At 37.9% G+C, this 27,574-nt stretch overlaps 1 protein-coding gene across 1 annotated transcript in view; it reads right to left on the reverse strand.

Annotated features, from left to right (window-relative positions):
• Window positions 1-27,574, reverse strand: part of KCNH7 (potassium voltage-gated channel subfamily H member 7) — a 471,541-nt gene that overhangs the window by 118,341 nt on the left and 325,626 nt on the right. Inside the window, exon 5 of the mRNA XM_028830770.2 lies at window positions 24,847-25,061. Coding sequence (XP_028686603.1) covers window positions 24,847-25,061 — 215 coding nt within the window. The remainder of the gene's footprint in view (window positions 1-24,846; window positions 25,062-27,574) is intronic.

The following is a 27,574-nucleotide window of genomic DNA, read 5'->3' on the forward strand; positions in this document are numbered from 1 at the left end:
ATTCCTTATTGATATCTAAATATAAAAATGTGATAATAATCTTTCTCTTTTTAATATTCGTTAGATTTATGTCTTAGTTTTTACTTGCTTTCAAGTAATAGGTTATGTAAAGTGGAAAGAAGTAATACTCGTTTTTTAAAAAATACTTTTGCTTCAGGTAACTTTATACTGAACTCTCATACTTGCAGTGTCCAGTTGCTAAAATTAAAGGAAACTCTACGCATGAGAAACTCTTCATTCATTTCTATAGAAGGAAATATAGGAAGGGAAGAGAAGTCTTTCTTTATTGAAAACACAAAGTGAGTTGATAGAATCTGAAGGTGGTAAGAAAAAGGGAGAGAGAATGTATGAGAACTAATACAGCAATCAATTTTAGCAGTAATGTAGGTGCCTGCAGGTAGGAAAATTTAAGGGCCTGAAATCATTATTTTCTAATACAAACCCATGAATAATGGATATAGCTATGGGCATAATTTACAAATGACAGCTTATCACCCCGAAACAGGATTGTACAACTCAACTGACAGCTGCCAGTCAACCAGGAAAGAACAGTATAGAGCAATGTTTTTCTCTATTACATCCTTTTTTTCCCTTTTGACTCAACTCACTCAATCTCACTGAACTTTATTTCCTTGACCTGAAAATTAAGACTGTGTTCCTGATAATGGCATGGAAATTTGTCAGCTTGACTCTTCACTTCAAATGTAAAAAGGGTCAATAGGAAGCAGGAAGTAGACCTGGTTGCAGACCATTTTGTGATATTTTTCCTGCCACATCAGAAAAGAACTGGAAGAGCAACAGAAAAGAGAGGAGCCAAGAAAGTGTGAAAAAGACCATGGTTATATCCTGGTTCTCCTCACACCATAGGCCACTTCACCTCTGCTTAGGCCATTAAAGCGACATCCTTACTACCAACAACCTCCGCTCATTAGGATGAGGGGGTAGAAAAGGAAGGCTCTCCATTTTCAATTCTTTGGACTATAAATGTGGTAGGGGATCAGCTTTAACTACAGTCCCTCCCAGCAGGGAGATTTGGGTTCTTTAATTCTTTTCTCCATTACTCTGCAGCCCACACGTTTCCCTTTCTAGCTAAATGATTTTTAAAAGATAGGCTTCAAAACACAGGTGGACTTGGAACAGGTATATTTAAAGTAGAAAAAGAAATATACGTGGTATTTCTTTAGTTCCTCTAAGCTAAGTTCTATATTTGGGACATGGTTGAAAAAGAAACCTATGTGGGCTTCATTAAAACAAGGAGAAAAAAAATGTATTCCTATTATGCACTTATTCCTAATCCAGTCACTATTACACCATGCCTATCTCAAGCTTTTCTTTTAAAGAGTTTTTAAATTTCTAACATATTCATGTTTGAGTTGCCATATAGCCCACAGTTATCTATAAAAATGTATATTCTAAAAAAATCATCTGCATATTAATTCCTCAGGATATCAATGGATGTTTAATATCAACAAACAAACATAATTAAAAATGGGTTCTGTCATGAAAAAAGTTTGAGAAATATTGGTAAATCAATTTTTTATGGATTTATTTAACTAAGGACTTTTTAAAACCGTAAACATGCTAATTTTTCACTTTAATTTCTGGAAGGGATACTATTTGAACTAAGAAAACGTTTCTTCTGGGACATCCTTGGGAGACCCATATTCTGCAGGGAAGATAGTTTAGAGGACTCTAGCCTAGGTAAGTTCTCTTAAAGGGAGCTTCTTTCTTAAAGAACTTTTACAATCATTCAATATGACAGCAGCTGCCCTCTGGTCTCAGTCTCAAGCTTACAGTCCAATGAAAGTAAGCTTGTTTCTCCAGTATGACCGTGTCAATACGAATTCATATGCCTTCACTTTTAACACAAATCTTGTGATTAAAATATCACAAAAACATACATCTAAACTAGTTAATCATTAAGAAATCTACAGAAAGAGCTATAACTTGCGATAACAATCAAAGAAATATAAAACACAAGTCTCTGCTGAATTATCTTTTGAGCTTCTTCAACTACAGAATGAAAAGGTTGTGCTATATTTACATTTCCCAAGTTTGCCTGATCTTAACAGTGTGGCAGAAGAGGTCACAAATGGAATGCAGTTTTTAAAAAATTCAAGATTCTCAGGCTCTACTGATATATTTAATTTTGGTGGGGGGTGAGTGGGGAGGAGGGAGAGGGAGAGTGTGTTCCAGATGATGCCATTGATCAGGAAATCTTGAGAAACCCTGGGGAAGATGATATCTAAGGTTCCTTCGAATTTTAAAATCCTGTGAAGATGAACTGCTTTTTAATGAACTCTTTAGAAACAATTGAGTTTTAGAGAGTTTATTATCTAACTGCATATTTTTCCATTATAAATGCGATCTGCAAAATACAGAGAAATAGAGCTAGAGGGGGAAAATGTATTACCCACAATCTCACCACCCAGATAATCAATGAGACCCTTTATGTTATTTTACCTTTTTATATGGGATTTCTTTCTAAATAAGTTCCCAAGTTGGAATTCACTTCCTAACTCAGGAAATAGCTGTAGTCAATGAAACTTACAAGGCCTTGGGCTGCTTGGATGTGTGAAAATGCCACCTCTACTATGGAATTTTTCCTTGATAAGTGTCTTTTGCCTAATTCTTGCTCTGTGATATATGGAATATGTACTGCTTTAGCTCACTCTCATTAGGCAACCCACCTTGAACTATGTGTTTGTCCCAACCCTCAGGCCAGGAGGGCAAAGGAGCAGAGAAACTCTCTCCCTGTGCTTTTCTGTCACTGGGTCTGACTTTTATCTGAAGGCTCACAACAACTGGGGAAGAAAGACCTGAGCCATCTTGACAACAGGTATCAACAATCTTTCCAGGGTCTCAGTTGCCAAAGCAACCAGGTTATTACCGTGTACTCAAGCCAAGTTAAATTTTACCTCTTCTGACCATTTGTATTTTACTTCTTTACTTTAAGCAGCTACTTTCAACCTGATTTTTTGTCCAACAGAACTTTTAAAGGAGATGATATTTTTTTCTTCCCTTAGCTTTAAAATTTGTGATGTGAGGTGAGCAAAAATCACCTGGTGATCATTGAACAGGGCTTGGATACAAAAACTCCTTATTTGAGGAATTTAGAAAGGAGCAAAGACCACCATCAAACAGGCCATACTGAGGCAAAACTCCTTATCTGGGGAAAATTAGAAGTAATTAGACTTTCCTATTATCAAAAGCAGGCATCTTATTCCAGATTTCTTTCCCTCCTAAAAGCTTACAAGTAACAAAAATTTCTATACATCTCTGGAATGCCATGCTGAAACTCATTTTACAATCCTATGCTCCCACCATAAAGTCCATAACTATTCCTAAAGAAAAATCAGCACTCAGTCCACTCACTGCACTGTTTTGCAGTGTTCTTCCTTTGTAATAAACTTTCCTTTTTCAAACTTATACTATTGCCAGTAATTCTTTTTGCCAACCGATGAGTCGACCACTTCCCAGTGCCAGGGCTCTGACACCTCTCCTGGCATAAGGAACATATAAAACCAAATAGGTACTTATTAACAGAATTACACATAAATACTTCCCCTTCAAGTTATGGTGTTTAGTCAGTTGGCTACCAGGATTTTCATATAGATATATTTATTCATCATCTAGAATACAGAGAAGTATGATTTTTTACACTTAATTACCAAGCTAATTTGGTATTTTAAACTGAAATAACATTTTAATTTAGAATATATGTCATTATGTGATTGTATTGATATGCGTACAGCATTTAGTAAAAATAGAAAACTAATTTGTTGCTTAATTTAAAATTCCACGCTTCTCTTTTCAAGAAACACACACTCTTATTTTATATTTATTATCTACATAGCATATGACATGCTTGCAGTAGTCAATAGCCCATAAAATGTTTTTATTTTTCCTCATCATTGACCAGAATCAGGGGTGTCCAATCTTTGGCTTCTCTAGGCCACATTGAAAGAAGAATAATTGTCTTGGGCCACACACTATATACACTAACACTAATGATAGCTGATGAGCTAAAAAAAAATGCAAAAAAAATCTCATAATGTTCCAAGAAAGTTTACAAATTTGTTTGGGTCACATTCAAAGCCATTGTGACCCACATGCAGCCCACTGGTTGCATGGACTTGATAATAGAATATGTTTATTCGACCAGAGAAGATTAGAAAACATAATCTAAGATCTCAAAACTCAAAGTCTGTATTTAATCAAAGGCCTTTGAAGACAATGATCTTACTTACATGTTTTTATATCAGCCATAGTACATAATATTTGACTTATATTTAGCAAACAATGACAAATATTGAATAGTTTATAGAATAAACTCAGAATATGGGAAAAACATTGGATAGGAATTTCTGTTTTGCTGAACCAAGCTTGCTGGTATTCTATAAATAACAACAAGATAATGGAAATAAAATTAATGTTATATTAAATTGGAATTGTTCGGAAGCAATTTTGTACTCCTGTATTACATCCCAAATTTAATCTGGAATTTTGTGATTACCACTATTTGGCAATTCAAGATGAATTCAATACAGTTTTATTGAGGTTTATATGATATATAAGTTGGTTTAGATACAAAATGAAGTTTAGGAGAACACGTTAATCACACTCTAGAGGTATGAAAAGAAGTTAGCCAGCTTGCTTTAGGCAGACAGTAAGGGGAGGGTCCCTGGAGAACCTCCAACCCATCCCACAAGTTCTTACACCAGATGTTTTCTGCAGATAAGGGAATTTGCACAGGAAGCTTGCCCAAACATGCCCTCAGTGGCCTAAGGGACCACATGTGCACTAGGGGGATTAGGTGGAGCCACCAGTAATTAGTGCCTTATGCAAACAGGGAACCCAGCCCCATCACCTTAGATATATAGAAGCCCTTGTATTCAACTGAAAAGGAAAGCAACCAGGAACCTACTTTCAGGACTTCTCTTTTTGCTAAGAGCTTTCCTTTCACTTAATAAATTCTACTCCACTCACTCTTCAACCTTCAACATGCCTACTTCTTCCTGGTTGTAAGAGAAGAAGCCAGACCTAACTGAGCTAAGGAGCAAAAAATCCTGTGTCATTTTGGGGGCTCGCCCAGGATGCCTGGAGGGTGAGTAAATGAGACCCAAAACCTTTCACTTCCACTTCTGAGACTTCTAGTCCTCAGACTTTTTCTGAAGGCTGATGCAGCACCAAATCTCTGGTGTGCCAATTAAGAATAAATGGCTACAGAGGACAGGATGCTAGATAGGACCCCAACAACACCCCTGCCTATCACTCTCAGGGCTTGGGAATGTTGGCATCATTCCAATTCAGTCTTTTCTATGGCATTTTCTTTCTTTTTTTCAGGGCTGTCATGGTACCTCTTTTTTTTTTTTTTTTTTTTTTTTTGAGACGGAGTCTCACGCTGTTGCCCAGGCTGGAGTGCAGTGGCGCATGGTACCTCTTTTTAAATAATGTTAAGGGTGTTGCTGCAAACTGCAGAGATATTACTATGTAGAATGAGCATTTGGCCAAGCCATAAGATATACAATTCAGGACAATGTGATTTCTGTCTGTTCTTAGAGGCACGCCCCAGCCCCACCCAATGGCCACAGGTACTTGCTCCCCGCTCCAACCTCCCCTCCCAGCTGGGGTGCATGGCCATGTCTGCCATACACACATGCTGCATCCAGTGACCACGCAGGGCAGGAATAAGCTGCAGTTGCTTCCTGGGTACCAAGGCAATCTCTGGGGCCAAGGCCCTCATGCAGCCTGTTGGCCAGCGTTTTCCACCCTCCAACCCGTCCTGCCATGAACCTGTGGAGCCTTTCCTCCTCTGGCTGAGCCAAGTGGGTGCAAAGATTAAGAGTTTCTCTCCCTGGTGGAGAAACACATTTGCATAGAGCTAAAGGTTTTTCAACCAGGCATTGTCCCCACCCTGCACTTAAACTGCTTGTTTTTCTTTTTTCCCATGGTGCCAGGAGTTAACCCACCCCTGTGGATACAGGCAGCTTTTCTATGCAAAAGGTTTTTTTTTTTTTTTCCTTTGAAAGACATTTTACTAGCCCAGGACCCCAATTCACAGGACTCCCTTTCCTCTCCCTTGTTTGAGGGGGACCCAGCTCCACAGCTTTACCTTAGTATGACTGATTCCTGCCAATTAGGCCCCTTTCCATTTCATAGATAGAAGTCATGCTAGTATCCATGACATAGACAAGGTCAAGGGAACTCAAAGGTTACCAACAGCAGGAAGGAGTCTGCATGTGGGTAAATGTGGATAATTCCCACCCACTAGGCCTCCCTATTAACATGGGTGAAAAGCTGCACTGGCATTCATGGGTGGCACCCTGCCAAGGTTGCCAGGACTCGGGGATATAAGGACAGAAGAAAGAATGGGACACCATTATTTCTCTCCCTCACGTAACCCAGGTATTTGCTAGGAAGAGAAAGGAACTAGGGACGCCTTGTTCCCCTCTTTCTAGATAGGTAGCCGTTCACCTTCAGTCTGTACTTCTCTCAAATGCCTCCTGAATCACCGGGATTCCTTTGGGGGAAGAAAAGCCTTCTTTTTCCTCGAACTCTGTCCTCTGTTAGTGGATGGGTAATTGTGTCCTGTACCACAGGACACTTCCCTTAGATGCATTCCCAAACTGGGAAAAGTTAATTTCCCCAAACCTTAAACTGCTTAGCTTAAATGAGTTCAGGGGAAGGGAATCCAGAAGCCTGACATGCCCCGAAAAAGGTAAAAGTTCTTACCAGTCAGACTTCTGGTCTCCCTTTCCCTGTACAAACCAGTTGAATGAATGATAAAATTACTGCTTATATCCTCTGTAAAGTTTTGATTAATGGAAAAAAGGATTTGTGCCTTGTCTTAAGCTGTAGCCAGTCTGGTGTGCTTTGTGTAGTGTGTCTTTCTGTATGGTTCTGTCATACATTCTGGGGTACTTTAGGCTAGAACGTGGGCCTAGGATCCCATAAGACTGCTGTTAAAGCCAACTTGGCAAATTGGTCAGTAACAAACTTTGCTATAGGGCTCCGTCTTGTTTTATGTCCTTGGGAGCTTGACCCTGTAACCATGTGGCAGTACTCTTTTGGTCTCTGCCATTTTAATGGCCACCTGGTCTCAATCCTGGCTTAGGGAATGAGTACTTTCTGGTTAATACCTTTGTGACTTTTACCATTTGCTGATTCTCTTGCCCTCCATGAACAACTTCTAGCTTCCTTTCTTAAATCTTCCTTTCCCTGAGCTACCTATAAACACTCGAGATTTTGTAAAAACTGTTTTCCACCTCTGAAAATACCTTGAACACTCGTGGTTAAGTCATAACCTTAGTTGAGGCTTATTGGTTTCACCTGTGAGGTTACTTTTGGCAAAGCTCAAAAGCCAGAAATATTGGCCACTTTGCATGTCTAAAGACAGGTAATAAGGAATTTAAAAGGATTTTCTTAAAGTGCACTCAGTTTAATTAAAAACAGATCTCCAAGCTACTATAGGTATATCTAAAAGGACTCTATGTTTTTCTCTTTTTGGATTTTTTTGGAAAAGGTTTTATTTTTCTCAGTCAACTGAATTACTTTTCTCCGTTTTGTCTTGCCACTCTTAATGCACACGTCAGAGGTCCTAAGATAACTTCTGATGGCCTGGGAAGCCTGGGGAAAAACAGAGAAGGTGCCCCGGACTCCATTTTGGGAAAAAAAATATTTGTTTTCCTCATGGAACCCCAGGAATTAAAAGCAAATAGATCCCTCTCAAAATTTGTTTTTGTCTTCCAGGTATGCCTGTTTTACTGGCCCTAGAAACCACATGTTTTCCTAGCCCTTCTTCTTGGAGAGCTATACCCCAAGGCCAATGATCCAATTAGGAGATAGGCAAATGAAAAATCTTACAACAATTGGATCTTCTTCTGTCTGTATAATCATGTATGTGTTAGATGTGTGATGGTTACATAAAAATAGAGCTCTGATTAATTGACGTAAAGAAAAATAAGCACTTATATAAAATATTTTTTGAAGGAAAAACAAAAGCTATAATGCCTTTTAGTTCATGTGACTTTAATCTTTGAGAAATAAAAGTCTTAAAGATTATCGGTAAAATACAAATGTCTTCAAAATGTAAATATGTGGTCTAAAATATGCAGGTCAGATACTAGGTTTGCTAAATGTTTTAAGGTTATAAGCTGCTTCTTTGGCCTTTGAAAACTGCTCAACTGCTTTACAATTTTTTAAGGCCTAGGGACACACGGAATTAACCACACCCCTAACTATGCCGGAGTCAGACCTTATCTGTGCCTGGTACATAATTAAAATAACTTACCAGGTTTTACACTAAAATTAAAAATTGCTAAGAGTTGCCATCATAACATGTTGTTGAGACTACTGAAAATAGATTTATATGCAAGCTGTGTAAGGAAAGTAAAATGTGTTTTTAGTAAAAGATTATAAGAAGGCATGAGAATGTAAATTTTTGCTTAGGCTTACAGAATAGTTTTGAAATAGAAAAGATAAAGCTCAAGGTTTAAACAAATGGTGGAAGATTTGTAAAAAATAATCGTGCAAAAGAAATTCTGTGTATGAACGTATTAACTAACTTCAAAAAGGTATTATATCGTTTTTCCATAAATTGGGCATTGAAATAAAAGCACAACAAAGTTTTCTTAAGGTATTGATCTGTTCTTTAACAAAGATTTGTAAAGGGTTATAAAAGGTTTACAAGAATCTCACCTCATGGTCAAACTGGTTAAGATGAGATAAAATTATGTTTAAGGTTTCATTTAAAAATTGGGGTTGATATTAATAGCAGACTAATGCAAGTGTAAAATTTGGCTTTCTCTCTCTTAAACAAGATTTTCACGTAATAGTAAAGGACAATGAAATGTTTTTGGCCTTTCCCAAAATTTTTGAGTCGTCATTTTAGGTAAACAAATAACTTAGGGTAATCTGGAATTTTATTTCATAATATTAAGTGGTTTAAACCTTTACCCTGTTTGTTAGGCTTCACAAAATCAAACTTCAGTTTCAAGGTTGTCTTTCCTGACCCCTAACTTTGAGATGCTAGAGAGGGCCCCTGGAGCATCCGAAAGAGAGGTAAACAGGATTATTTGACATTTTTAGTTATTTCCAAAGTGATGTTTAATCTTCTTTAGGTTATATTTTAGTGAACAATAAGAGTATTTGTTCCAAAATTGTGTGGGATATCTAAAATTCTAATGTCTGAGTATATGCTATCAATCATAATAAAGGCTATTATGTTAACCTATCATAAACTACAGAAATACCCAAATTTCTTTGTCAATCATATTTTTGACTGTTACTATCCTGGATATTTTGTCATTCACAGACAATCGTCTTGCTTGATCCTTTCTAAAAAATGGTTAAGATGAGATAGAATTATGTTTAAGGTTTCATTTAAAAATTGGGGTTGATATTAATATTAAAGCCAATTTAAAAGCCTATGTGAAATATAACAATTCTTGCTGTACTTTATGCAGATAATCAAGTCAAGTATAAGACTTAAGTTTATTTTACAAAGAACTCAATCCTATCATGATTTATTTTGACAAAAATGAGGACTGGAGAGAGAAAAATTATGTTTCAAAACTTATCATACACTTGTGATTCAATTCTAATCTCATCAGTTGTTTTCAAGTTTTTGCCAACATTTTAGACTAATTCTGTTTCTTCCTGTTGAACCAACCAGTGATATCCAGTTGCAGCTCAGAAGAAACAAAAGGGATGGGTAATGTAAAAATATGGATCAATATTTTAATTCTGGGCAATTATTTTGCAAATCCTACCCAGGGATAGTAATAAATAGAGTGCCCATAACCTGGAGGTTTTTTTGTTTGGGAAAATAAGACCAAGGGAGTCAACCAAAGTCAAGTCCCATGCACCCAAATCTTAGCAGGGTTAACTATAGCCACCAGTTTATCTGGGCATGTCTGCAATCTCGGGATTGGGGAGCTGTCCTTACCCTCTCGTTTCATTTTGATATATGTCTTCTGATAACCCAAACTGCTTCTTCTCACTAAAAGGCCATTAAACTTCAAATGGCGATGCAAATGAAACCATGCATGGATGTGTCATTCTTCCACGGACCCTTAAACAGACCTCAGGAGGAGCCCTAACTGCCACTTTCCCAAAACAGAACTCCCTGTCAGCAGGAAGCAGTTTAGAATGATGATTGTCTACTTTCCCCAACAGCTGTTGGGGGTCTCCACTCCTGAAGAAGGGAATAAAAGGAGTCAGCTTTCTTTAGGCAGACAGGGAAGTGTCCCCAGAGAACCTCTGACCAGCCCCACAAGTGCTTACACCAGATGTTTTGTGCAGATAAGAGAACTTACACAGTGTGCTTGCTTAAGCATGCCTACAGTGGACTAAGGGCCTGCATGCACACTGTGGGGATGGGGGAAGCCACCTGGAATTCACGCCTTATACAAAGATGGAACGCAGCCCTGTCAGCTTAAATATATAGAATCCTTTGTATTCAACTAAAAAGGGGGGAAACCAGAAACCCGCTTTCAGAACCCCTCTCTCTTTGCTGAGAGCTCTCCTTTTGCTTAAAAAATTCTACTCCACTCATTCTTTGAGTATCTGTGTGCCTACTTCTTCCTGGTCATGAGACAAGAACCCAGACCTAGCTGAGCTAAGAAGCAAAAAATCCTGCATCAGTATTGTGAATTTTGTTTTTAGTAATTTCAAGAGTGAAGAATCAATGAGTCTTTATACAAATAATTGTTGAAAATTTGCCTTTTTGGGGCCGGGCGCGGTGGCTCAAGCCTGTAATCCCAGCACTTTGGGAGGCCGAGACGGACGGATCACGAGGTCAGGAGATTCAGACCATCCTGGCTAACACGGTGAAATCCCGTCTCTACTAAAAAAAAATTAAAATAAATAAATAAATAAATAAATAATAAAACAGAAAAACACTAGCCGGGCAAGGTGGCAGGCGCCTGTAGTCCCAGCTACTCGGGAGGCTGAGGCAGGAGAATGGTGTAAACCCGGGAGGCGGAGCTTGCAGTGAGCTGAGATCCGGCCACTGCACTCCAGCCTAGGTGACAGAGCAAGACTCCGTCTCGGGGTGGGGGGGAAAAATTGCCTTTTTAAGTATAATTTTAAAACCATGAAATTATTATTGAAAAGTAGTGCTATATATAAAACCACTTTTAGTTTGTTGTTGTATCTGAAAGACTTTTCAAATCCTATCATTGAAGAAATTTAGAACTAAATTTATCCAATTTGAAGGAAACTACAGAACATGTTAAGATATTTTGTACTAATATCTATGGCCATACCACCCTGAATACATGTGATCTGATCTGATCTCAGAAATGCAACAAGGTTGGTCCTGGTTAGTACTTGGAGAAACTTTGTACTCTTAAGCCTGAGATGATAAACAATTTTAAACATTAGCTAATAAGATAAAGTCAATGTTATTTCTTCATTAAAATTTCTTCATTACAAATCAGCCTGCATTCCTAAAGAAGTACTAAATCATAAACACTTGTTTTGGATTTATGTCAAAAAATAAGTATAAATTGAGAGACACTGAGTCACAATGAGAGATAATGAACCTGTTCATAACGAACAAAGTTCAATATAAGTAAAAGGCCATAATCCTTCAGCTCTTCTTTAAGTCAGTAACATCAGGGTGGTTTTGCTTTTTCTGTAACTGTGCAGCATACGACCAACAAAACCCCCCATCCCACTATTCTAATCTGAAACCAGCATAAAGTAGATGGTACATAAATTTAAACAAGAGACTGCTGGAAATGAACCTCCATGGCAATGATAGCTTTGTAGGCTTTTTGAAGAGTTAACTAACCATTCAGATTAGGACATTTGGTGTCACAGTCAAATGTTACAAGTATGTCCAACTGCCACTGTAACTCCTGAGGAGATTTAGGGGACAAATGGGGAAACAGAACAGAATCATAAAAAGGATATATTTTAGAGAATGAGAACTTCACTTCTGGAATCAGATTACCTCGGTTTGAAGACTCCGTCCATCATTTACTATGTGACCCAAGCAAGTTGCTTCCTCTCTCTAAGCTTAATTTCTCCTCTATGAAATGCAGATGATAATAATAGCATGATTTCACAGTGCTGTCATATAGATTAAAATTGATAATCCACTAAACCATTTACAACTGAGCCTGGCACATATTAAATGCTCAATCAATGTCAGAAATCATTAAAGTTACCATAATTCTATTTTCATGCCAATAATATACTTACATGAATCCTGCATATTGGGAATCTATTATGGCTCTAAAGTTCTACATAGACTTAAAGATTATATGGCCTTTTTAATATTCAGAAATTTCTTTCTTGTGACCTAAGTTATTTTGTGATTAAATCACAAAATAATTTTCTTGAGTACTTTCCTTGGTAAAGCTACAGGAAAATTATACTTGTGGACTAATAGTAAATTTTTTCTCATCTTCTGTTCCACAGATCAATACCTTCTGGCTTATTAAGGTCCCTTCATACATCTTATTTCCTGATTATCTCAAAATGGGTTTCCACTGAATTCACCAGACATTCCTCTTAAGTAATAAAGGCCAAGTTATAGAACTATTTGGTCATAGTTCGACCAATACTAAGTTTAAAAGAAATGTAAACGATCGTTACTTTCATAATATGGCCTTGTAGCATTATTAAATTAGCATGTGTAAATGCTATATACTGTTATGTAGTGTTTCTCCAAGTAATTTATAATATCTTGAGTATCTATACTAGGTTTTATTACCCACTGCCCAATGTGGACTCTGTGGTGGTGGGGGGGTGGTGAGGGTGTGCACCTGTGTGTGGTTAATGCTGTTAATTTGAATCCTATTTTCATCTCTGCAATGGGCCACTGCTGTTTGATTCTCCTGCTTTACAGGCTTGCTTCTCCCACTGCATTTTTCTAGTGTGACTGTCAGTCAAGGGGCTATACTTTTTCCTTCACAAGGATGAACACAGGGTCCAAGATGGTCAATAAGAGTCTTCTTTCTCTGGGAATAATATGGACACTGGAAGAAAGAAGGTCCTTCTCCCCAAATTACTAACTGTGAGCATCAGGTGAGACAGGAGAGTCTGAGGAACTTTCTGCTATTAGGTAGGGAGTGCAGTCAACACAGAAGCAAGGGAGAGGATGTCACCAGTTACACAAAAATGTATATAGCCGACCCCAAAGCAGATCTTTCTCTGTACCTTTCAGTAATATGGACCAATAAACTACCCTTCTTCCTTTCATTTTTTGCTTAAAGTGGTTTGAGTTGGATTTCTGTTACTTGCATTCTGTCACAGTGTTGACTGATACAGTGTCCAGTAAAGATTTGAAATCCATGGTTCCATCTTCTTAAACTATTGGGATACACTTATACTTCTCCAGGGGGAGTGGTCTAATACAAAACTTGTCAAAGCTGAACATGGCAACAAAATAATACATTTCATCCTAAAAACTGGCACAACATTTGAACTAAACTATCCTCAGGAATAACAAAATCATAGAAGAGTGTGAAAGTGTGGTTCACTTTTATTTAAAAGGGGGCAAATATAGCCAATAATTTGATCTTCAATTGAGAATTGCAATTGCTTGGTAAAAGGAGACCTTACCTTTGTTCTCCACCCAACTTTTCTTACAATTCATTGTTTACTCTCCACCACTCCATTGGAATTTGGTAGAAATGGCCAGCCAAGGGCTTGCCTCCCTGAGATGTACACTACTGCACATAAACCTTTACTGGCTGGACTGTAGTGAAGGAAAAAGAAAAACACATATCTTCTGAGAATTATTTTCTCTTTTCTCCAAATACCTAAAGAAGGTCAGATGAAATATGGCATAATGAAATATGACATGATGCATTCCAGAATACCAATAAGGCCAAAAGAGGTCTATGGATCCAAAATAACAGCAAGAACTGGAGCCTTGCCTAACAAAAGATTTCAGAAGGAAGGCATTTTCTTTGGAGATTTTTGACTGCAGACTTACTCTTGCTTAGTTCCACCCAATACCCTCAGTGGTTCATTTTTGAATCTTTTAAAATGCTACTATGTGTCATGTAATTATATCAGTCACTGGTCATACAAACACCTCATGCTGCATTCATTCTTTGGTACATAGAGATTCCCACATGTGTTTCACTCCAGATTTTTATTCCTTATTTTGGAAACTTCTCACCTTCAAAACACACTTAAGAGTTTATATTCCCCAAACATTATCCCAAACTCCCAATGTAGGTAAGGTTTCCTCTCTCAACACCATCTGCACACACTATGTTTACCCACAGAAAAATACTTTACATTGTACTGTAATGCCAATGAACTGTACTTGTCTGCCTCCTTCAAGACTCAAAGGCAGAGGTTTGCCTTTTAATTCTGAATCCCCAGCACCTAGCACTGTGTGTGTTTATACATTATATATGGATATACATTATACATTATATATAATATATAGACATACATTATATGTTATATACAACACATATAATATATAATATGTATATTATATACACACATACTATGTTATATATGTATTATATATAGCACATATAATACATAACATGTATATTATATATACACATAATATATATTATATATACACATAATATGTAATACCTAATATATAATATATATTATATGTTATATATAATACATATCAATAAATGCTTTTGAATGAATAAACAAATACATGAATGACCAAGGAGTGAATGAATGAATGACCACATAGTCCCTATGGTGAAGAAGGTACTGTAGCTGAGGAGGCAAAAAACTAATTGCCTAATTCTAATTTAACATGTAATAGAGATAAGATCCAAGTGGTGAGACAGAACAACAGGAGCAACGATTATTCTTTTCATCTATGCCTTTTTCTCTTGATGACTGCTCTATTGTTTGTGCACTGTAGAGTGTTTAAAATTTATTGTTGAATAATCTATAAGCAAAATCTTGACTTCTTATGAAGAAAGAAATTCCATACCAATCTATTATGTGAATAAAATAAGAAAGAACATTTGATTAAGAACATACTGCTGGCTGCCTAGAGCAAACATGTTGAAAATTTCCTGACAAAGAGAATTTCCATGCAGGCCTAAAAGAAAACAAAAAGACAAGTAAAGTCTTTTGGTTATTACCAAGTTGTTTTTGGTGAGGAGAGGACAACTGATGCTAAAAGTAGTGAATATGGAAATTTCAAAGATAGCTTCAATTAGGAAAGTTCACAAACACAAAATGAAGTATATAATCCTATAAATGAGTTATTGAGGAGCTCTGCTTTCAAGTGCTTGAATAAAATTCCCAGAGGCTATGCCTGCAGGAGGAATTTCTTGATATTTGATCTCTACATTGTTTGGTTTGACACGTGGACAATTGGAAGGTTTGTCACTAAGAGCTAAAGGGGTCCCCTACAAAGAAGATAAAGCATTCTTACTGATGCCTTTTTTCCCAGTTTCTAGTCTCAGCTTTTATTCAATCCCTTATTTCTAGCAAGGACCATAGCAACTTAAGTATTTTACCTGACTCCAGAATTTCCTTCCATTCATTGTATTTTTTACACTGTAAAAAATAAAGAACTTTTATAAAATATGATCAAATTCTGATCTTCCAGCAGTTTGCCTCTCCAATTGGGGTACTTTGGAGACTGGGATGGGGGGCACTCCACAATTTGTGGGAAGCATAAGAAGCTTTAGGAAAACTCTGGGGCCTTTCTGTGGGCCTCAGATTCACTCAGTGGTAAGTAGTCATCTTAGTCCATTTGGGCTGCTAAAATAAAATGCTCATCAACTGGGTAGCTCACAAACAAGAGAAATGTATTGTCCACAGTTATGGAGGCTGTGAAGTCCAAGATCAAGTTGCCAGCCCATTTAGTTCCCGGTGAAGGCCTGCTTCCTTTTTCATAAATAATCTCCATCTTTTCGCTGTAACCTCACATTGCAGAAGGGGGCCAAAGAGCTCTCTGGGGCCTCTTTTATAAGGACACTAATCCCATTTATGAGAGCTCCACACTCATGACCTTTTCTCATAGGTCCCACCTCCAAATGCCATCATGCTGGTGATTATGTTTCAACATAGAAATTTTGGTGGGGACACAAACATTGGGTCTATAGCAATATTTTAAAACATTTTAAAATGTTAAAACAAATATTGTTATATTACAAAGTTAAATGTGAAAGTCACAGGGCTTTTAAAGATAAAGTGTGAGACCAAAAAAATGCAAAGCTTCTGATGGAAACTGTTGCATTTTACTCAGACCCCCATGGCACTTAGGTGAAAAGGTAGAAAAGTGTTATTTTGAAGGTAAATTGTCCAGACTAGCCTCTCACCAGCTCAGAAAACCACTTGTTCTAAAAAGTCATATGGACATTAATGCCTTCATAACTTTGTTCTTGTGTTTTTTTTTCTACCTGGAATTCTTATCCCTTCTCTTGGCTAACTCTTCCATTCATTTATGCACTCATTTATTCAGCAAACATTTGATGAATTGCATTCTGCCAGATGTTCTACTAGGCCCTCGTGATGTAGGGATAAAGAGATCCTGCAGAGATGGTGAGGAGAGTTGGGGGATCATAGAAGAAAATTAATAAACATACTAATGGCCTGACATTGCTTTTATGTACTTAGTACTAGGATGGACACTTTCCACATTTCTATTTAATTCTTATATCAACTCTGAGAAGTAAGTTTTACCAGTCCTGAAATTTGCCTTAATGACACACAATAAATGCCACTTGCATTCATGGCCTACAATAAATGGCTAAAATAAAACACAATCCAGTTTGACTCTGATTTATGCTCTTAAAACTTACTGACTACACAGTTTGATGTGATCTTCTAGATCTGGCTTAAGTGTTTAATCCTATCTCTTTTTCTTCCCTGCAAATTCTTCCCTTACAGTACAATAACTTTCTCCCTAATATTCTTTATTACCCTGCATTTCATTATTGATATTTGTATATATGTTTCCTGTGCCACTATCTGAGAAAGCCCCCAGAGCAGGTGCTTCTCAGATCTCTGTGTGTATCACGTACTCCTGGCACAGTGGATCTGCTGAACATGGCAGCATAGGATGGCCTCTGTGGTGGACCAAGCACATGAAAGACTTGCTGAGATCACACATGGCTACACACAGGCCTTAAGATGTGTTTTGTTCAGCCTAAAAAAAGAGTTCAAAGCATTTTTTAGTTTGTCAACTTTAAGAAATAAAGAGGTTATCTTAAATTCTGCATTTCCAGCTTCTCTTTTAAAATGGAAAGATTTGCAAGCATTCATTAGTTGGTCAAGCATTTCTGCCTAACCACAGTTAGCCAGAGCTGCATATCAGCTGTCTGCTTTAGAGGGGGCCTGCACTCCACAGTTCGCCACAGTCCCTACTGCCATGCTGTGCTTCTTTGAATTTTATTTCCTTATGCACTTGCAGGGACCTGACCCTAGTATTTCCAACTTTTCTTCTGTATCCTCTTAAGTCTCTTGATTCCTATATATTCATAGAATGGTAGGAATCTATAAATAATAAAACTTTTAAAGTAAAAACAATTGAAAGGAAAATACAAAGCTATCAAAATGATGTCAATACAATGTGCATAACAGTAAACTGTTCATTTACCCATTTTACTAAATATAAGTTAAGTGAAATTCTTAGAACTGAAAGCCTCATTACTACATAAATATTAAAATATATAGGAGGGGCGGAGCAAGATGGCCAAATAGGAACAGCTCCAGTCTCCAACTCCCAGCGCGAGCGACACAGAAGACTGGTGATTTCTGCATTTTCAACTGAGGTACTGGGTTCATCTCACTGGGGAGTGCCGGATGATTGGTGCTGGTCAGCTGCTGCAGCCCGACCAGCGAGAGCTGAAGCAGGGTGAGGCATTGCCTCACCTGGGAAGTGCAAGGGGGAAGGGAATCCCTTTTCCTAGCCAGGGGAACTGAGACACACAACACCTGGAAAATCGGGTAACTCCCACCCCAATACTGCGCCTTAAGCAAACAGGCACACCAGGAGATCATATCCCACTCCTGGCCAGGAGGGTCCCACACCCACGGAGCCTCCCTCATTGCTAGCACAGCAGTTTGTGATCTACCGGCAAGGCAGCAACGAGGCTGAGGGAGGGGCGCCCGCCATTGCTGAGGCTTAAGTAGGTAAACAAAGCCACTGGGAAGCTCGAACTGGGTGGAGCTCACAGCAGCTCAAGGAAACCTGCCTGTCTCTGTAGACTCCACCTCTGGGGACAGGGCACAGTAAACTATAACAAACGAAGCAGAAACCTCTGCAGACGCAAACGACTCTGTCTGACAGCTTTGAAGAGAGCAGTGGATCTCCCAACACGGAGGCTGAGATCTGAGAAGGGACAGACTCCCTGCTCAAGTGGGTCCCTGACCCCTGAGCAGCCTAACTGGGAGACATCCCCCACTAGGGGCAGTCTGACACCCCACACCTCACAGGGTGGAGTACACCCCTGAGAGGAAGCTTCCAAAGCAAGAATCAGACAGGTACACTCACTGTTCAGAAATATTCTATCTTCTGCAGCCTCTGCTGCTGACACCCAGGCAAACAGGGTCTGGAGTGGACCTCAAGCAATCTCCAGCAGACCTACAGCTGAGGGTCCTGACTGTTAGAAGGAAAACTATCAAACAGGAAGGACACCTACACCAAAACCCCATCAGTACATCATCATCATCAAAGACCAGAGGCAGATAAAACCACAAAGATGGGGAAAAAGCAGGGCAGAAAAGCTGGAAATTCAAAAAATAAGAGCGCATCTCCCCCGGCAAAGGAGCGCAGCTCATCGCCAGCAACGGATCAAAGCTGGACGGAGAATGACTTTGACGAGATGAGAGAAGAAGGCTTCAGTCCATCAAATTTCTCAGAGCTAAAGGAGGAATTACGTACCCAGCGCAAAGAAACTAAAAATCTTGAAAAAAAAGTGGAAGAATTGATAGCTAGAGTAATTAATGCAGAGAAGGTCATAAACGAAATGAAAGAGATGAAAACCATGACACGAGAAATACGTGACAAATGCACAAGCTTCAGTAACCAACTCGATCAACTGGAAGAAAGAGTATCAGCGATTGAGGATCAAATGAATGAAATGAAGCGAGAAGAGAAACCAAAAGAAAAAAGAAGAAAAAGAAATGAACAAAGCCTGCAAGAAGTATGGGATTATGTAAAAAGACCAAATCTACGTCTGATTGGGGTGCCTGAAAGTGAGGGGGAAATTGGAACCAAGTTGGAAAACACTCTTCAGGATATCATCCAGGAGAACTTCCTCAACCTAGTAGGGCAGGCCAACATTCAAATCCAGGAAATACAGAGAATGCCACAAAGATACTCCTCGAGAAGAGCAACTCCAAGACACATAATTGCCAGATTCGCCAAAGTTGAAATGAAGGAAAAAATCTTAAGGGCAGCCAGAGAGAAAGGTCGGGTTACCCACAAAGGGAAGCCCATCAGACTAACAGCAGATCTCTCGGCAGAAACTCTCCAAGCCAGAAGAGAGTGGGGGCCAATATTCAACATTCTTAAAGAAAAGAATTTTAAACCCAGAATTTCATATCCAGCCAAACTAAGTTTCATAAGTGAAGGAGAAATAAAATCCTTTACAGATAAGCAAATGCTTAGAGATTTTGTCATCACTAGGCCTGCCTTACAAGAGATCCTGAAGGAAGCACTAAACATGGAAAGGAACAACCGGTACCAGTCATTGCAAAAACATGCCAAAATGTAAAGACCATCGAGGCTAGGAAGAAACTGCATCAACTAACGAGCAAAATAACCAGTTAATATCATAATGGCAGGATCAAGTTCACACATAACAATCTTAACCTTAAATGTAAATGGACTAAATGCTCCAATTAAAAGACACAGACTGGCAAACTGGATAAAGAGTCAAGACCCATCAGTCTGCTGTATTCAGGAGAACCATCTCACACGCAGAGACATACATAGGCTCAAAATAAAGGGATGGAGGAAGATTTACCAAGCAAATGGAGAACAAAAAAAAGCGGGGGTTGCAATACTAGTCTCTGATAAAACAGACTTTAAACCATCAAAGTTCAAAAGAGACAAGGAAGGCCATTACATAATGGTAAAGGGATCAATTCAACAGGAAGAGCTAACTATCCTAAATATATATGCACCCAATACAGGAGCACCCAGATTCATCAAGCAAGTCCTTAGAGACTTACAAAGAGACTTAGACTCCCATACAATAATAATGGGAGACTTCAACACTCCACTGTCAACATTAGACAGATCAACGAGACAGAAAGTTAACAAGGATATCCAGGAATTGAACTCATCTCTGCAGCAAGCAGACCTAATAGACATCTATAGAACTCTCCACCCCAAATCAACAGAATATACATTCTTCTCAGCACCACATCGTACTTACTCCAAAATCAACCACGTAATTGGAAGTAAAGCACTCCTCAGCAAATGTACAAGAACAGAAATTATAACAAACTGTCTCTCAGACCACAGTGCAATCAAACTAGAACTCAGGACTAAGAAACTCAATCAAAACCGCTCAACTACATGGAAACTGAACAACCTGCTCCTGAATGACTACTGGGTACATAACGAAATGAAGGCAGAAATAAAGATGTTCTTTGAAACCAATGAGAACAAAGATACAACATACCAGAATCTCTGGGACACATTTAAAGCAGTGTGTAGAGGGAAATTTATAGCACTAAATGCCCACAAGAGAAAGCAGGAAAGATCTAAAATTGACACTCTAACATCGCAATTAAAAGAACTAGAGAAGCAAGACCAAACACATTCGAAAGCTAGCAGAAGGCAAGAAATAACTAAGATCAGAGCAGACCTGAAGGAGATAGAGACACAAAAAACTCTCCAAAAAATCAATGAATCCAGGAGTTGGTTTTTTGAAAAGATCAACAAAATTGACAGACCACTAGCAAGACTAATAAAGAAGAAAAGAGAGAAGAATCAAACCGATGCAATTAAAAATGATAAAGGGGATATCACCACCGACCCCACAGAAATACAAAGTACCATCAGAAATACTATAAACACCTCTACGCAAATAAACTGGAAAATCTAGAAGAAATGGATAATTTCCTGGACACTTACACTCTTCCAAGACTAAACCAGGAAGAAGTTGAATCCCTGAATAGACCAATAGCAGGCTCTGAAATTAAGGCAATAATTAATAGCCTACCAACCAAAAAAAGTCCAGGACCAGATGGATTCACAGCTGAATTCTACCAGAGGTACAAGGAGGAGTTGGTACCATTCCTTCTGAAACTATTCCAATCAATAGAAAAAGAGGGAATCCTCCCTAACTCATTTTATGAGGCCAACATCATCCTGATACCAAAGCCTGGCAGAGACACAACAAAAAAAGAGAATTTTAGACCAATATCCCTGATGAACATCGATGCAAAAATCCTCAATAAAATACTGGCAAACCGGATTCAGCAACACATCAAAAAGCTTATCCACCATGATCAAGTGGGCTTCATCCCTGGGATGCAAGGCTGGTTCAACATTCGCAAATCAATAAACATAATCCAGCATATAAACAGAACCAAAGACAAGAACCACATGATTATCTCAATAGATGCAGAAAAGGCTTTTGACAAAATTCAACAGCCCTTCATGCTAAAAACGCTCAATAAATTCAGTATTGATGGAACGTACCTCAAAATAATAAGAGCTATCTATGACAAACCCACAGCCAATATCATACTGAATGGGCAAAAACTGGAAAAATTCCCTTTGAAAACTGGCACAAGACAGGGATGCCCTCTCTCACCACTCCTATTCAACATAGTGTTGGAAGTTCTGGCTAGGGCAATTAGGCAAGAGAAAGAAATCAAGGGTATTCAGTTAGGAAAAGAAGAAGTCAACTGTCCCTGTTTGCAGATGACATGATTGTATATTTAGAAAACCCCATTGTCTCAGCCCAAAATCTCCTTAAGCTGATAAGCAACTTCAGCAAAGTCTCAGGATACAAAATTAATGTGCAAAAATCACAAGCATTCTTATACACCAGTAACAGACAGAGAGCCAAATCAGGAATGAACTTCCATTCACAATTGCTTCAAAGAGAATAAAATACCTAGGAATCCAACTTACAAGGGATGTAAAGGACCTCTTCAAGGAGAACTACAAACCACTGCTCAGTGAAATCAAAGAGGACACAAACAAATGGAAGAACATACCATGCTCATGGATAGGAAGAATCAATATCGTGAAAATGGCCATACTGCCCAAGGTAATTTATAGATTCAATGCCATCCCCATCAAGCTACCAACGAGTTTCTTCACAGAATTGGAAAAAACTGCTTTAAAGTTCATATGGAACCAAAAAAGAGCCCGCATCTCCAAGACAATCCTAAGTCAAAAGAACAAAGCTGGAGGCATCACGCTACCTGACTTCAAACTATACTACAAGGCTACAGTAACCAAAACAGCATGGTACTGGTACCAAAACAGAGATATAGACCAATGGAACAGAACAGAGTCCTCAGAAATAATACCACACATCTACAGCCATCTGATCTTTGACAAACCTGAGAGAAACAAGAAATGGGGAAAGGATTCCCTATTTAATAAATGGTGCTGGGAAAATTGGCTAGCCATAAGTAGAAAGCTGAAACTGGATCCTTTCCTTACTCCTTATACGAAAATTAATTCAAGATGGATTAGAGACTTAAATGTTAGACCTAATACCATAAAAACCCTAGAGGAAAACCTAGGTAGTACCATTCAGGACATAGGCATGGGGAAAGACTTCATGTCTAAAACACCAAAAGCAACAGCAGCAAAAGCCAAAATTGACAAATGGGATCTCATTAAACTAAGGAGCTTCTGCACAGCAAAAGAAACTACCATCAGAGTGAACAGGCAACCTACAGAATGGGAGAAAATTTTTGCAATCTACTCATCTGACAAAGGGCTAATATCCAGAACCACAAAGAACTCAAACAAATTTACAAGAAAAAAACAAACAACCCCATCAAAAAGTGGGCAAAGGATATGAACAGACAGTTCTCAAAAGAAGACATTCATACAGCCAACAGACACATGAAAAAATGCTCATCATCACGGGCCATCAGAGAAATGCAAATCAAAACCACAATGAGATACCATCTCACACCAGTTAGAATGGCGATCATTAAAAAGTCAGGAAACAACAGGTGCTGGAGAGGATGTGGAGAAATAGGAACACTTTTACACTGTTGGTGGGATTGTAAACCAGTTCAACCATTATGGAAAACAGTATGGCGATTCCTCAAGGATCTAGAACTAGATGTACCATATGACCCAGCCATCCCATTACTGGGTATATACCCAAAGGATTATAAATTATGCTGCTATAAAGACACATGCACACGTATGTTTATTGCGGCACTATTCACAATAGCAAAGTCTTGGAATCAACCCAAATGTCCATCAGTGACAGATTGGATTAAGAAAATGTGGCACATATACACCATGGAATACTATGCAGCGACAAAAAAGGATGAGTTTGTGTCCTTTGTAGGGACATGGATGCAGCTGGAAACCATCATTCTTAGCAAACTATCACAAGAACAGAAAACCAAACACCGCATGTTCTCACTCGTAGGTGGGAACTGAACAATGAGATCACTTGGACTCAGGAAGGGGAACATCACACACCGGGGCCTATCATGGGGAGGGGGGAGGGGGGAGGGGGGAGGGATTGCATTGGGAGTTATACCTGATGTAAATGACGAGTTGATGGGTGCAGCACACCAATAAGGCACAAGTATACATATGTAACAAACCTGCACGTTATGCACATGTACCCTACAACTTAAAGTATAATAATAATAAATAAATTAAATAAATAAATAAATAAATAAATAAATAAATATATTAAAAAAATAAAATAAAATATATAGGAAAGATGTTCTCAAGAATGGCAAGTATAATTTCACCTCTCAAATAAATATAGACTGCACAGGTCTATTTATAACTTGCTCATGGTCTTTTCATAGCTATTTCAGCTCACACATAAGAGGTTATCTGGAAACAGTACTATAGTTTGGTTTGTAGTGATTACAATCACAGAAAAACTTCATTAATTCAAAAACTTCAATGCTTGGGATAGAGAATTGGGGCAAGCTTGGCTTTATATTATAGAGAGTTTATGCAAAGATTTGCTAAGCAAATATACTGAGTAAATTTTTCGTAAAAGAACCGCTTGCTTGACAAATTTTAGAGTCATGAATTCTCAACAATGTAAGTGCATTGTAAGCAAAAGCTAGGTACTGCTTAGTTGGTATGTTGATATAATAAGTAGAAATCATTTTTATCTACTCTGTGAAGCAGTACGCCTGCTAGCTTTTTACCCTAGTTCAAGCTGCAGTATTTATTTGAAAACAATAAGATATTGTTCCAATAAAATGTGTTGTTTCACTGACTTTTCATCGTCTCAGACAGCTCTTTTCCCCAAGTTAACTGAACTAGATCCGACTCTATTTAGTAAAGTGCAAAAAGGATACCATAGTTCACAGCAAATCCTAATTAGTCCCCTAAAGCTTCAATAGACACATCCATTATATTAAAAAACCACGTTTTAATAATGTGAGAGTTGGCAGCCAAACAATAAGTGTCCAAACATGATGAATAGCAGGTTAACCACCTCTACGAAAGTAGGAGCTACCATGCCATGTTAGTCCATTTTTGCTTAGTCTTGTAATATATAAAATCCTAATATACAGCTTTATGAATCTGTTATATTAGAGAGTTGCCCAACATCTCAAGATAAATAGGAGTACAGATAAATGTCTTACCTCTACTGGTAGTCATTTATAAGAAAAAGAATATGTTTTAAGGTGCAGAAACAAACCTCTAAAACAGTTGAAATTGATAAGAACACTGTGTCCTACCTGGGTCACTTTCTCTGTCACATTGTGCGTTCGATCTTTAACCTTGGGTGCAATAATGGTTTTGTCTGAAGAAGGAGGAGATGAATTCTTTTTCTCAGTTTTGGCCTCTGAAAAATTCAGAGTGAGCTGTGGAATCTTGTTAATGGTGCTGTATTTGTTGAGGTTTGAATCTGATGTGGATCCCAGGAGGCTTGACTTGATATGATTAAAAGGCCCTAAAAAATAAAAAAGGAAAGTATTTGAAAGAGTAATATAAGAAGATACAGAAGAAAGAGACAGTTCTGAATACCTTGCTAATGATTCATGACCAATATGATCCTGATTTGACTGTGACTAAATGCAGCTAGCTTATACCTTGACACAGGGATTGGGTCACCTTGGGCCACATGGAATGGCATGTGAGTATCTGAGAATAAGACTGGGTTCTAGGTGTGCACTCAGAGAGCAAATGGCAGATTTAGCTGTTAATTAGTTTCTTTCATTAAAAGCTACAATAAAAGAAAAAACTACACTCTCTGTTATTGGTCAAATTCTACCTTTAAAATTTCTTACAAATTTCATTTTGTAATTTGAGGATTATTTAAGAAGGACTTACCTATGGTTAAAGTCATATTGGCCATGAAATTTCCAAATGGATGGTTTGCCCTGCTCTAATTTGTGTTACTCCCCTCTGTGTCACTGAGGAGTGACAAGCCATCTAGCCTCTTCATATGTTTCCACTACCTATATGAGATGCTCCATAGAACTTCTAAAATAGTTAAACCCAGATGAAGGAATTACAGATAAAGCTTCAGAGGGTGAAGGGCCATTTTTGTGTGAATGTGTGTACTCTAATGAAAACTCCAGGATCATATGTGGGATTTTTAGATCCTTTTTTTCCTTTCACTTATGTTAAGTCTTGACCACTTTCTGAGAAAAAAAAAAAAAAAAGGTGCTATAAAAACCACAAAAGCAGAATGCTCTGGCAAACATAACTTACAATAGAAGTGCCACAGCTAGGTAATAGGGCATGTCTGGGGTTGATAGTACCTAGTCACTTCTCGCAATCTTTCCTACAAAGATAACTTGGCAAGGTGGCAAGACTCCTGGTTTCCTTGTTGAGGGAGTAGATTGACCAGCTATATCTTCCTTCGGGATGAATCTGTTATCTGTTGCTTATGGAGAATCAGGAAATTCTCTGAGAAGTATCTTGTGTAATGAGCAATATTACATACACTGTTATTTAGGTCTTAAAAATTAACAACAGAATTTTATAAAAATCGTGAACTCCCTATTTTTGTGCCCCGGAAAGTGGTTAAAACATACAAATTGCATCAATAAACTTGTTAGGCAGCATAGTTGCCTTCTGTTATTTCTTTATCTGTTCAAAATGAAGTGAACCCATTTTTGGGATCAAAATGTACTTTAAGCATCAAGCAAGGTATAAACACTTTAGAATTAGAGTTAAAGATTTTGCATTTGGGACAACAATCAATCAACTCGGGTCAGATATAATACTAAGAAATCAATGCTCATCATTTTGTTCATAGTCACTATGGAGGAAATCACGCTATACTTGTTCATAAAAGTTTAGACTTGTTTATTATAAAAGTGTGAAGTAATCTTAATAAATTTTCATGTATTTAACAAATACTGTGTTTCTTGAGTTGCATTTGTGTTGACTCCCTGATTCTTATCTGTGACAATGACCAAGTCCATCTAGAAGAAAAATGTCATGAGCTCTCCAGGAATTTATTGCCTCGTATGTTCTCATTTGCATATAGAACCTAACTCTCTTTTCTATTTATACAAAGATAGAAATAAGAGTAAATAGTGGCAACAAATTCATCTAGCCTTCAGATAGTTCTCTGACAGAAACTTCATTCTTCAGGCCTTTTTGGAAGTCTCCAGCCCACATCACTATTTTATTGTAATGCATACCAGGATAGTGTTTTCCTTTCTGTAGCATTCTGTAGTTGAGTTCTAGGTTTTATATCTTAATATTTACAATTTGTAAATTATGCCAGGATTTCAGGTTTCTTAGATACTGTCTTTTCCCCAACTCTAATGTCATATTTTCACTTCTTAGTTTATTTAACTAACAAGGATACTATTAAGAGATTACAGATAACAGAACTCAAATATATAGTTAAATTGTATTCAAAACCCGTAAGCTCATCTTTCCACTCTCTTTTTGTGTCATCCTTCTCTATGCTGCATTTTTGTAGCAAACTGTCCACAGAGTTGTTTAAAATTTGGCTAAATTCACGGATCATCGATGTCATCACAGATTCTACAATGTTAATAGAGAGAAAGACACTGTTGATCTACTTTAATTGCCCTTGTGACCAGTTCCAATAAACTCCACTGAACTGGCTACACTTATATAAGCAGGTGATTTCAACTATGGTAGTATTTCACTCTAGGGGAGATTTGTGGCGGCATTTTTTGTCGTCACAATTATGAAAGAATTTCAATGTCACAATTCTCCTTGCCTTAAAGAATTACCTTACCTGCCTCAAGGGCATTCATGCAGGTGAAAAGCCTGTTTATTCTTGAATTGAGCCTTAAAACTAACTGTTTCACATATAAACACTGCAATGTGCTTTTTACATGATTTTAATATAAATTGAAATTTCCAGAGCTACAATTTCCATGTAGAGGTAAGAATATATATTGTTTTATTTAGAACTTTGTCAGAAATCGCTCACCATTTTGGATAATTACGCCACTTAGAGCTACACCCCTT

This window comes from Macaca mulatta, chromosome 12 (assembly GCF_049350105.2).
Source record: "Macaca mulatta isolate MMU2019108-1 chromosome 12, T2T-MMU8v2.0, whole genome shotgun sequence".
NCBI classification, from domain to species: Eukaryota; Metazoa; Chordata; class Mammalia; order Primates; family Cercopithecidae; genus Macaca; species Macaca mulatta.